Genomic DNA, 13,753 nt, shown 5'->3' on the forward strand with positions numbered 1-13,753 from the left:
GAAAAACAATCTCTCGTGCAGTTTTCAGTGGTTTCATTTTCTTGGTCAAGCCTACAAGATTATGGTCACTATAACTAACTGGAACAGAGACAATGTTTAAGCATTGTTCAGGAACATTTGTATATATATGATCAATACAAGATGATGACCTATGACCTGCCTCTGTTGACCGTCATCCGCGTGGGAATGATTACCATCTGAGACAGACAGCAGTAGATGCTAATGAACTCTTCTTTTTCCTTAAAGGACAAGAAGTAGATGACCAATTAATATTAAAATCTCCAAATAAAAATATGTCCTTGTCTTCCATCTTTCCAACATTTCACAGATTCGTTCTACATACAACGTATTGCTACTAGGGCGTCTGTAGCAGCAACCTACCAATAACAGCGTGCCATGGAGCGGGTGTAACTGAACCCACACGATTTCCAGATCGTCAAACATTAAGTTCATACGTAGTTTGCGTGCCACATTGTCATTAATATATATAAGGCAACACCCCCTCCAAATCTGTTTAAGTCTTTCCTATACAACTTATAACCATTCATTTCAAATTCATTATTCTCAAAGGCAGCACCTAAATGTGTCTCAGAAATGAGTTTGTTGACAGCAATGACTGAATTTCCTGAAACTTATATTTAAGGCTACAAATACTACCATGAGCTACTGAAAAATATTTTGCGGAGAATCCGGGAATAAACTGATCAACCATAACGGCTAGAAATCAGAATCAGCATTCTGATTCTGATTTCTAGCCGTTAAATGGCAATATTACTGAAAGTGTAAATGTTAAATCCAGCATTCCGGGACCTCGGTTTAACAATAAATTTATCATGTTTCAGGACGGCAATATCACCTCTGTCTCTGGCCACTCTCAGCTGTAGTAATAGTTCTTTCCTCTTCTTCCTGATCTTTGTAACCTGACCACAATCTGCCTGGCTCAGCCATACGTGACCGCGTTCGATTTGAACGTGTCGCTGTCGAGGCCCTGCTGGTTCTTCAGCAAGTGTTGGACTTTATCCTCTAATTCAGGGGTGGCCAACCAGTCAGAGACCAAGAGCCACTTTTTTTTCTTTTACTGTGTTACCGCAAAGAGCCACATCATACACATGGGCACACATGAACATCACCCATCCTCCCTCTCTCACACACACACACACACACACACACACACACACACACACACACACCTCTGCTCAGCCAGATTTATTGTAAATGTCACACACCAACATGATAATGACAGAAATGGACTCCTACAGTACTAAAACCACAGGCCAGTCATTTTCAACAATGAACATTGTGTGCACTGTCTCACACACACAAACTCTCAGTTTAACCAAGTCCACAAACAAAAATATAATAATCTACAATAGCATTTACTTCTACAATGCATGTTGTTTAGTGGGACTTCTGGCATTCCTTGCCTTGAACAATCCTCTTCAAATCTGGCTTGTATTCCGTTGTTGCCACTCGAAGCAATTCGAGTGTCAGTCAGAACAGATCGATGCTTTGATTTCACAGACTCGCAGACGTATGTTGACCCAAACATTGACAGTATCTTAAGCGCGGCCCATTTGACATTGGGGTATTTTTCCATTGGCACACTTTTCCAGAACTCAATGGTCCCTTCCCTTAAAGCAGGTTTCAATTGGTCCTTTTCACAAAGATCGATCATCTCCAACTCAGCCGCAGCTTCATCTGTGACTAGCGGGACTTTCAAACAGCCGGTCTCTGCATTAAATCGGTCGACGAGGAACGTAATCTGTGGCCTTTTCAATTGTAGATCATGGAACCGGGTCACGAAGCTTTCGTGCAAGTTTTCAATCAGCGTTGCATATCTGGCTCTTTGCTTACTCAGGGCAGCGCTGGCGACTTGCCCGCTGGCTTTTAGCAGTGGGAAAATGCTATAACTCCCTTTTGAATATGTCTTGAACAGCTTCAGTTTGTTGACAAATGCAAACACACTTTGCACCAGGTCAGGCAGCATTTTTAACTTACCCTGCAGGGTCAGGTTCAGTCTGTCCAAGTGACACAGCATGTCGACCAAAAAGGCCAGATCCATAATCCACTTGAGGTTCGAGAGCTCGGGATAGTCCTTCTCTTCCATAAACAGTTTCACGGCATCCAAAAGCTCAAAGAAGCGAGAGAGTACCCGGCCTTTTGACAGCCACCTCACAGTGCAGCGGCAGGTCACCTGGAAGCCCTTGGTCCAGCTCAGCAATGAGATTCTTGAATTGCCTGTGGCTAAGCGCATGTGTGCGGATATAGTTGACGATTTCCATCACAGGCTTCGTGACGTTATCTAAATTCAATGATTTAGACACGAGTTGCTCCATGTGGATGATGCAGTGGATGATCCAAAAGTCAGGAATAGTTTGGTCAGCTTTGCACAGCCCCACAAGCCCGTTCACAGATCCCATCGTGGCTGGTGCTCCATCCGTGGCTATTGCAGTTAATTTCGTTATGGGCAGATTTGCTTTTTCAAATGCAGCCATCATGGTTTGTTCACATCTATGCCACGGGTTCTGTCTTTTAATGGCACAATATCCAGGAGCTCTTCTTTGATCACACAATCGTTTGACACAGACCGTGCAAATATTGCCAACTGAGGCTTGTCTTCTATATCACAACTCTCATCCAAAGCGACACTAAAATACTCACATGCTTGAAGGTCAGAGTGCAACTGTGATTCAATAGCCGTGTTAATGTCCGATATTCTGTGTTCAACAGTGTGGCGGGACAGTTGGACGTCTGATACCATGCGGTTTAATTTGTTGTTTTCAGGAGACAAGATTTCAACAACGTCACTGAGGCATTTTTTAACGAACTCCCCTTCATTGTATGGCTTTTTAGCCCGTGCAATGTTCCCAAGCCAGCTGATAGGATGCGAGCGTTATGGTCTCTGACCGCTTCGTAAATTTTTGGAAAAACTGTATCTGCTTTTCTGCCTGACTTTTCAAAGTGTGCTTGTGAAGTTCAGTCCCTTTTGGAAATTCCTGGTCGATGTTAGCATGGAGTGAGCTGAAGTGGCGCTGAAGATTTGAAGCTTTGAAATGCACTAATGACGTCTGACATATAAGGCAGAATGGCTTGCCATTGCGTTCAACAAAAAAAAATATAAACTCTCCCACTCTGTTAAAAACGTCCTTTGTTCATCTTCATATTTTCTTTTCACTGTGCATTTTTTCCCTGCCATTTTAAGGGCGAACTTGCTCCTACTGGGAAATTTTGCAGTATTTTCATCTCACACACATGGCCATTTGATGAAAATACAGTATTGAACTCAAGTGAAGCGAATGTGCACATTTTAAAACAACAACACAAAAAAAACTCAAAACACAAACACAATCTTTGATATGAATGTAAGAGCCGCATGAAACCAGGCAAAGAGCCGCATGCGGCTGGAGAGCCGCGGGTTGGCCACCCCTGCTCTAATGCTTCCCAAGTTTCTGCATGTTCGTCTATTAATCCATCCACCACGATGTTATTCCTCCTCTATTCATTTTCTAAACAATCCAACTTGGTTGTTAACTCTTTGGTTTCCCCGCATATGCTGCTGACCACTAATTCAAACTCTTTCTTTCAATTTGCTTTTAATACTTTTCTCTTTGGTTTGCAGCTGACCGACAACACCATCCGTGAATTGCAGGCTGGACTTAACATCCTGTACATCCTTTAGAATGCTGTCTAATCTTTTGTTAGTTCTGTCTACAATTAATTGAACAAATGACTTGAAGTCATCTTGCTGACTTTGTTCCTGGTGAACATTACTTGTGCCAAACACTGGATGATGATCTTCAGCTTTCCAAGGGCAAGCTATTTAGATTTTTGTCAATTAACCTACTGTTACTTGTCCAGACTGCTTGCGTTTTAAGTGGAGGGGCACACACTTTGAGCATTACGTGATCATGTTCACATGGTTGTGGGAAGCCAAAATCATGATTATGATTAAAATATGTATAACTGTGCAGCCCTGGCACTAACGGATCGCCATGCTCATGGAAACATGAGCATAAAATGTCACGATCATTAACGTCAGCCCCTCAGGCCATCCTCACGAAGTCTGTTTGACAACACTCACACCAGTGGCCTGGTAGAGGTCAGCTTTTAGGCTTCTGTTAGTGCTCATCCTGTTTCTACTTGCAGAGAGGAGCAGATACCGGTCTTGATGATGGGTTAAGGACAGTCTATGGCTCTGTCCTGCTCTCCTAGTATAACTGCCTGTTTATACAAAGCCAGTCATCTGGGAATGGCACGCATATTTGTGCAAACCTTTGTAAGGTCTACAGAGAAAAAAACAAGTGAAAAACTGAGAAAATGAGGAGGGAAAGCTGCCTCCACCCGTACAACCATTCCAATTTTGGGGACTGCCTCACTGTTGCCCCTGTAGTGTACCTCTTGTTATTTCACCCCCTTGCTACTTAACTGATCAGACGGATGGTCTAGAAGTTTAAAGCTGGGCATACACTGCGAATTTTTCAGTCGCGTTATTCAGCTCCTGCTCAAACTGTATGATTGAGTCTCAGGGGTTGGAAGTTCGTAGGTCAGGATGCAGGGTCTCTCACCAAACGGCCCGATGCTGTGATGCGACCTGAGTGCTCACACTGTACGTACATAACATGAAGCTTATAACACAAAATCTGTGTCTCGCTCTCCCTCTCCGTCTTTCACTCACACAGACACACACACCACCACCACCATCAACTTTGCTAAATTGCTAATGAAAAATATTGAACAGGCAGCTACAATCACGACGGCCGACAGGTTTGATTTTCTTGCAACCAAACGACTGCTGATAGGCAGCTGGTCGTGAGGTGTTAATCGCTTCTCGTTACGCCACGTATACTACACGATGCACGCCTAGGGATGGGTACTGGTATCCTGACATAAACGGTAGTGACCAGACTGAAAAGCAGCGCACATTTCGGTGCTTTATTTCGGTGCTTTTTTTTCCCCTGAGATGTCATGCACTTTGAATTCTAGCCAATCATTTTACCTCTCCAGGGATAGTAGGCGGGCCCAGGTACGTAAGTTCTTTTAGAGCAGAGCTACAGATTAAAAATGCCCAAGGTGAAGCGGGCAAAAGTCTGGCTGTACTTCACAGCAAAATATGCAAACTCAGCAGCCTGCAACAAGTTCTTTAAGCTGATACTGTGATGCTGTCAAAGGAGGTAACTCCTCGAATCTGATGAAACGCCTGGCGACGCATAGCGTTTTTTTTAAAAGCCGTGAAATGCACCGTTATTGATAGCTTGCTGCGAGACCTCACACCGAGCACATCTACTGCGGGTGTGGTGCCTGTTAACGGACCCGGAGTTAGCAACATCCCCCAAGAACCTGAAGAGGAGAGTCCTGGCCCCTAGCCCTGCCAGTGTAGCAGAAATGATGAGGATGATGATGCAGCAGCAGCCGTTCTTCTCTGGGTGAGTCGCTTAATGTTGTTCGTGTGTAATTTACGTTGAGTAGGCTAACCACGTTATTAAATTAATGCATGTAAGGTGAACTAGCAAACACCGTCGTAGTTGCATGCGGCTGCCTTCTTGTTTGATGGCAGATGCTCCCTTCACCCTGGCCAAAAATGACCAAAGAAAAAGTGGAAAACAGCTAAACATGAGAGGTTTTTGGACAAAGTTTGTGTTTTTTCCATTTTTTAAGCACTGCTTCCAGCCAAAAGTGATACCATATATGCCCTATAGCTGCAGAAAAGGCTAACATCTTTTTACAAAAAAACAGCTGAACATGAGGTTTTTGGACAAAGTGTGTGTTCTCCATTCTTTAAGCACCGGCACCGTTTCAAAAGTACCGGTTTGGTACTGGTATTGGATAAAACCTAAACGATACCCAACCCTATGCACGACACGTTATTAAGGCGAAACTCGGGCTGATCCCCAAAACGGTCACACAACTGAAAACTCGGCTCAAAATGGGCCAAAAATTGCACAGTGTATGCCCAGCTTACCTGACTCGATGTCAAACTCTTATTAAAATGTGTTGAGTTCATTTTTGAGCAGTGTTGTTCTCATGTGGCTTCTAAGCACCTCCAGATGTGCTAGGTGTAACTGAGAGAGAGGTTGTAAATATCTATTATCTATAACAGCCACAGACAGACAGCCCCCATTCCAAAAAGAGCACCTGTGCAAAATGTACATAAAAACCTGATGAACAAAATGATTTGCAAATACTGTAAACCCCCATTTTATTCATAAAAGAAAACATTCATGGAAAACACGAAGTTGACAAAATATATATTTATAAGAAACAAATCAGCACTTTGAATTTGATGGCAGAAACACATTAACACAAAATACATTTTTCACTCCTATTAGTATTTATCAGCATGTGTGTTACAGCCAATTAGCAGCTCCTCATCCTCTCCCCCAACCGATCCAAGAGTTTGGGCCTGAGATGAGCATCAAAGTCTATGCAAGACTGAACTAGCTGTTTCATGCTTCCTATTCTCACTTTGTTTTCTACTGCGTAGTCTTTCCAGTTCACTCTCTCTGTCTCTCTCCCTCGCTTCTTTCTCTTAATGTCTCTCTGTCCTGTTACAGCCCCTGCTGCACTCAATTCCTATTTTCTTGCCCGATCTCTCTTTGCCTGCCTCTGATTTCCTTTCATCACCCTCGTGTGCCAATTTCTATACAGCTCTTTTTCCACGCTACACATTCATCTACCCTCCCCTTCTGCTCCTTCCATCTCCAATTTCTCTGCAGCGCTCCTGTAGTGAACGTCTGAGCCCTTTGTTGTTGTCTCACCTGTTGAAGTGAGTGAGAAGAGTCGTAGACTGTAAGCTTACAGAACTTGACTCACCACCTCTCAGAGGCAGATCAGGAGAAATGTTGCCCTTTGGGAATCACATGGAGGTTGAGCTGAGGGCACAAAGAACTCAGAGGACTGATAGCCAGTGATGGGAATAACGGCATTACTTCTTTCATTAACGAGTAATCTAACTAATTACTATTCCTATCATTACAACGCTGTTACAGTTACTAACAAGAAAATGCGTTTGCGTTACTATTCTTCAACTAACAGACGGTTGAAGCTGTGTTCAGCTTACCGCACCTTATACCAGCTGCAGGAAGTAGCTGTAAGTAATCTGGACGCTACAGCTTTAAGTGGCTGCGCGCTCCCGCAGACGGCGATCACGATCACTGTCTAGAACAACACCTGGAGCTAAGGGGGCAAAACAATCGCATGAGTGCTGCTGTTTGACTGAGGAAGAATAAAGTAGTCGTGGTAAGCCAATCACATGACCACTTAAAGACAAAGCAACAAGGTGACATATACCAGTGTATAAACTGTGTTGATAGGCCAGTAAAACCAGAGTCATGATAAAAAATATATACGCGTGTTTTTCCTCAATAGTTTGGTCACGTTTACTGTCTAAGGACAGCGCAGCGAGCACTCTCTGCTTATGAGCAAAAAAACAAAACAAAAAAAAAACAGGGGAAGTTTTAGGAGAGAGAGAGACAGCAGAAAAACAGAGAGAAGGAGTTTTGAGATGTGAGAGATTTGTGACGTTTAGCGTGTTTGGAGTGTGTAGTTAATGTGTAGTGTTGTGACAATGAGGCGACTGCTGTCTCCAGGTAGAAACAGTAGTGATACACCTGCTGCTGTCAGACCTGCAGGTATCAGCCTGTGATGTTCTCCTTTATAGTGGACAGAAATTATTTTTTTGGAGTGGCACAAATAATTTGTGTGGCATCTTATTGAAATTTGTCTGATTTTAGATCAGTTGTGTTAATACAGTATGTCAAAATGAAAACCTAACTGTAATTTCAGACACGAAAATCAAAAGTAGTTAAAAATGGCCAATTATACCCTGGACCCCAGAGGGTTAAACTTTTTTTTTTTGTTTAGGCTAACGCAATAGTTACTTTTCAAGTAATTAATTACTTTTAGAATATTGTAACTCAATTACTAACTCAGTTACCTTTTTGAAGAAGTAACTAGTGACTATAATTAATTACTTTTTCAAAGTAACTTGCCCAACACTGCTGATAGCAGGATACCTGAGCCCTGCTGTGTTTCTCAAAGCTTTGCCCCCGTAGCTTGATAATGCTTTCTTTCTCCTTTCCTTGATCCTTTGGCTCTGACAGGGAAAAGTTGCTCCATTTGAGGGATGATTTTAGATGAACAAAATGAATAGATAATTTAAATAAATTAAACAATATTTCTTCTTCTTCTTTCATATATTGCAATCTATTTGTCATACAAGTTTATATCGTGAAAAAAATATGAATACTCAGTGAAGAAGTCAGTCAGAAATCAGTTACTATTGCCTGGCCACTGATTTCCTCTGCATACCAAGATGGTCAGCGATTTCATCACCTCCTTCAATTGTTTGTTGTCATTTGGTTTTAGAAGCATTTTTTGGTTGTCATTTTCTAAATCTGTTAATGACTGAAATATCATTATCATTAACAGATATACAGTAATTCTCCAACTGCCCCTGCGGGCGGTCTATCCTTCAAGCTGAGGTCCTCTACCAGAGGCCTGGGAGCTTGAGGGTCCTGCAGTATCTTAGCTGTTCCCAGGACTGCGCTCTTCTGGACAGAGATCTCCGATGTTGTTCCCGGGATCTGCTGGAGCCACTCGCCTAGCTTGGGAGTCACCGCACCTAGTGCTCCGATTACCACGGGGACCACCGTCACCTTCACCCTCCACATCCTCTCCAGCTCTTCTCTGAGCCCTTGGTATTTCTCCAGCTTCTCGTGTTCCTTCTTCCTGATGTTGCTGTCATTGGGAACCCCTACATCGATCACTACAGCCGTCTTCTTCTGTTTGTCTACCACCACTATGTCCGGTTGGTTAGCCACCACCATTTTGTCCGTCTGTATGTGGAAGTCCCACAGGATCTTAGCTCGGTCGTTCTCCACCACCCTTGGGGGCGTCTCCCATTGTGACCTCGGGACTTCCAGGTTATACTCGACACAGATGTTCCTGTACACTATGCCGGCCACTCGGTTATGGCGTTCCATGTATGCCCTGCCTGCTAGCATCTTCCACCCTGCTGTTATGTGCTGGATTGTCTCTGGGGCATCTTTACACAGCCTGCACCTGGGGTCTTGCCTGCTGTGATGGACCCCAGCCTCTATGGATCTGTGCTCAGAGCTTGTTCCTGTGCTGCCATGATTAGTGCCTCTGTGCTGTCTTTCAGTCCAGCTTTCCACTGTGACAACTTGGTCTCTACAATAATGACTCAGTTTCTAACTGGAACACAGACCATCAGCTCCACCCAGACATATGATCTCATCCCAAAATACAGGAGAAAACACAGACACAGATTGATGCTTCATGAAAATCAAAACCTTCATTTTTGAAACCTGGCAACAAGGGGAATGGCTGTCTGACAAATGTGTGACAAAAAGCAACAAAACGAGCAGCGGGAGCAGCTTAATGAAGATAGACTTGAGAAGATAAAAGTCACTGCTCTGTTGGTTACCATTTCAAATGAATGAAATATCCTGTGACTATCCTGTGGTCAACGTTTCAACTTAGAGGAGGAAAAATTTATCATTTTGAATGAACCTCTTTGTCTGAGATGTTGAAGTGGAAACCAGTTCTAGTGGGCCAGGACAGTCAAGTTCAATATGTTTCATGTGATAACTGAAACTCTGTTGTCATATTCCCCGAGCAGCCTGTAACTTTATGGTTATACTCACAGCCTCGGTGTGGACAGGGTGCACGGTGAAGAGGAGCGCCGTGACGAAGGCCAGGCGGCGGTTTTCAAACACGTGGCACTGGCATACGTGCATCAGCAGGCAGGTTACGGTGCAGTGCAAACACACGTTGACAATGTGGAAATACAGAGGTGTCATACCACCCAGCACGATGTTCAACCTAACAGAGAGAAAAATTCAGCTCTGTGAGATGGACAAAGTATAAAAAATAGAAATCTTAAAATATCATTAAGAGAGTGAAAAATAAAGTTTAATATCTTTATTTTTCTCAAAGACCGACACTGTTAGGGGACAGCCTTGTCTAAAACACATGCACATCTTTGGATTTACTGAGACAATTCCTGAAGTAAATTCGGTTCTGTGTTCGTGGATAAGGTGACCGTCTTATAATTCTTAACAGAATCTCAGTTTTCACAGTGGCATGAATTTCAAACACAACATGATTGCTTTGAAGGAAAATGTTAGAGCAAGTAAGTGAACATTTTGTCCTCAAAGTTGATGCATTATACTGGAAAGATGTTCATAAAGCTATTCAAAACATCTTTAGCACATATTTACCCTTTGATTTCAAATCTATATTTTAGGATACACACCCTCAGACATAAAGAGTGCAGAATAAATACTTGGTCTGCTGTTGGCTGCAAGTAAAAAGGCACTGACCAAAAGATGGCTAACACAGGATTCACCAACAATTAAACACAGCTGGATTGATGTAACTTGAGAGATTTATAAGATGAAAAAGATAACTCTTTTTTAGTGAATTTAGAGTATGAGAAATATATAAAACACTGGAGAAAATGGCTCTGCTATGTGGGTTCTATGAGGCTGGGTGTTAGGCCTGGGCGATATGGCCTAAAATCCATATCGCAGTATAATTTGAAGCATGTGTGGTAATGATATATATCGCGATTTATTCTTTTCTTCTGTATCTTACGCACTTAAAATCCATTACTTTTCTCAAAAATCGACAGTGCGCCTTAAGTATGAATTCTGGTTGTGCTTACTGACCTCGAACCGATTTTATGTGCTACACGGCGCTCAAACCTCTGTCAAAAATGTTTTAGTATGGCTTTGGTAAGCTACGAAGCCGCACCGTTTGATGAATTGTTGTAGTCAGGAGCCTTGCGGAGTAATCTGGGTCCTAAACTCCGTCCGTTTCAGGTCCCAAAGTCAAACGAACACTGCAGAATCACTGAGAGTTATAAACTGTCTAAATTCTTTCATCTTTAATAAAATGATCAGCGTTGCTGCTTTACCAGGTGTAACACTTAAGTTTAACATCCAGGCATCCATGAAAACAACAGAGTTAGAAGTTAGCAGGAAGTTAGCTCGCTAGCTTCCACCTAAACATGATATAGCATGTTCTGACAGAGATTTCTGAAAAATCCAAACGTACAGCTCTGCTGTCATTTCCAACATGAATGAAGACAGAAAACTAAACAGCAGTGACGTTTGTAAGGTTACTGAAGTTGGGCTAGCTACTATATAACGATGTGCTACGTGATTGCTAGCGACACGGCTATGTTAGCATAACATAAACAGTGAAGCTGGAGGATGAACGCTAACTTTTTTCCACTCGATAAAAGTTAACGTGAGGGTTTCCGATGGTTAGGGACAAATGCAATCGCATGGCAGGATGCTGTAAACGGACCAAACTTCAGTCAGGAGAACAACTGAGATAATCCATCCACAATACGAGGTTAGTCATTACCTCCTAGGACCTGGCGTCCACATATGTGGACATCACATTTTGGGTTGTTTAGACCAAAATACTAAATTTTGCTCTACAAGGGCCTGATATCCACTTATGAGGACATTATACTGCCACTGTTCTATCAAAATTTAAAGCGAATGTCCTCATATCACTCAATCAATCTTTATTTATAAAGCACTTTTCATACAAAGATGTAGCACAAAGTGCTTTACATGGTTAAAAGCAGCCCACCCCACCCCGCCCTCCAACTCACTCCCCACACTCTCATTAACATAAACGATCATGGATACATACACCCCCCCCCCCCCCCGCACACACACACACACACGCACACACACACTCACATTTAAAGAGTAAAATTGGGCTGGGCACACATGAGCCAGGTGAGGAAACACTATCACAGGGAGCCATCTGCACCGGGAGCCGGTCACAGACCGCAGCCTCCAGGCTGGGCACACAGCAGGAGGGAGGCAAAGAAGGCCCCCAGCCAGGCTGAGAAGTCCCACAGAGCCCCAGCAGCACAGCCCCGGTGCAGAAAGCCCCCTCCGAGGAAATGTGGATCTTGTTTTTGTCAGAAACAAAAATCAGGTAAAAAAACAAAAACAAAATAAAAATCTGGTAATTCTTTGTTTTTACATTCATCGGGTCCCAATCAACCCAAATAGCAGAGAAAAATTAAAAATGCATGCCATGAAAGAGTTCGGGTCTTAGGAGGTTAACATACTGCTGCGTGGGCTGGGCTGTAGTTGCCCAAGGGTAAAAACTGAGCTTTAAAATGAACAGTGGTAATAAAAACCGAGAGAGGGCGACAGTGATCACTGACTGTTTTTAGGGGCTTGTTCAGATTAAATAGAACAAGATGCAGAGCATTAAACATATCAAAAGTACAACAGCTTTAATAAAAGTCTTTTTGTAGCCTTAATGTTACAATCTATCCACTTAAGTCTATTTACAACTGGAATATAAACTGTTTAAATTTACATTTCCTGAGCAAATTCTAATTAGTGATGCCAAACCTAACGATCTTTACTTCTCACACGTGATGCTTAAATAGTTCCAGCAAGGGTTCAAGTAGGTTTATCGACACACCAACAACAGCCAAGCACATTCCTAAAGGTGACAGATACAACAAACGAAAAACAGCCACCCTGAAACCAGTTAAGGTCTTATCAGTAACTTATGGAAATATTCCATAAGTGAGTGGAGGTGAATTTCAAAGGAGCAGATCAGTTCAGTCTGACATTCACAGAGACATCACATGTTCTTATATCTCCACAGAGTGATGTGACATCCTTCTCTTCAGCTTTAGCATATACACAGCGCCTGAGGTACAAAGGCTGTGGGATTTCTCGCCACATGTTTGTAATGGAGGAACATAGTTGACACACACTCCTCCAGGAAGCAGGTCCCAAATCTTTCACACGGCAAGCTAATAAAGGTGGTGTGAAGAAACGGCTCTCCAAGCTTCCACCCAAAGCGGTGAGCCTCCTCCCTGTGTGAGCAAGAAGGCAACAACTGCCACTCGTGAGAGATTACCTTCCTACTCCATTGTCTGATCAAGACACACTCATTAAGTGCGTTTGTCTGTAAATCTGGGAGCAGATGCTTGTGGAAAGCTGTAAGCCACGCTTTTCGCTCTCATGAGATGCATTAAGTTGCTAGTACTTCTTCAAAAACTATATTACCAGGGAGAAGGACAACTAAGCAACTGCTTGAGAGGCTGCAACAGTCTAGAGCAAATAGAGTGTCATCAAACAAAGAAACAATCCTGCTGCTTGACCAAACACACACACACACACACACACCTTGCTGATTTAAGGCCCCAGTATACCCGCCGCAATGGTTGCTTCGCTCACCGGAGAGGTGCACGACCAGCCGATTTGGCCATATTTCAATGAATGTGCTGCTCCATTCAGAGTGGGATGGATGCAGTCTCTCCTAATAAGACCAGGTATCCTTCAGAAAGTTTCCCAATTAATTATAAAGCCCACATCGTTTTCTGGACACCACTCAGACAGACAGCAATTTAAGGAGAGCATGCAGTTAAACATGAGGAGGGGACCAGAGAAAACTACAGAGTCTGACATCCAGAACTAGAATACGTAAAAACTCTTGCTGGTGAGGATTAACTTCCTGAGTTCAGTGTTTTTGGATGTAGAATACATTGATACTGATACCGCTCCTAATTTTTCAGTGTGTGAGCTGGATATCAAATCTGAACAATGACGATTTCTTTTTCTTAATCTGACGTAACTCATTCACTGCCATTGACGTCTATAGACGTCAATTGAAAAACTTACGTTGACTGCCATTGACGTCTATAGACGTCAATTACGTTTTTCAATGGGAGGGGGCA

At 42.9% G+C, this 13,753-nt stretch overlaps 1 protein-coding gene across 3 annotated transcripts in view; it reads right to left on the reverse strand.

The window, feature by feature from the left end:
- tmtc1 (transmembrane O-mannosyltransferase targeting cadherins 1) overlaps positions 1–13,753 on the reverse strand; it is a 94,882-nt gene that overhangs the window by 68,913 nt on the left and 12,216 nt on the right. For all 3 annotated transcript variants that reach the window (XM_004573097.4, XM_012925275.3, XM_004573096.4), the window contains exon 2: positions 9,666–9,843. In XM_004573097.4, coding sequence (XP_004573154.3) covers positions 9,666–9,843 — 178 coding nt within the window. The remainder of the gene's footprint in view (positions 1–9,665; positions 9,844–13,753) is intronic.

Source organism: Maylandia zebra, linkage group LG17, assembly GCF_041146795.1.
Source record: "Maylandia zebra isolate NMK-2024a linkage group LG17, Mzebra_GT3a, whole genome shotgun sequence".
NCBI classification, from domain to species: domain Eukaryota; kingdom Metazoa; phylum Chordata; class Actinopteri; order Cichliformes; family Cichlidae; genus Maylandia; species Maylandia zebra.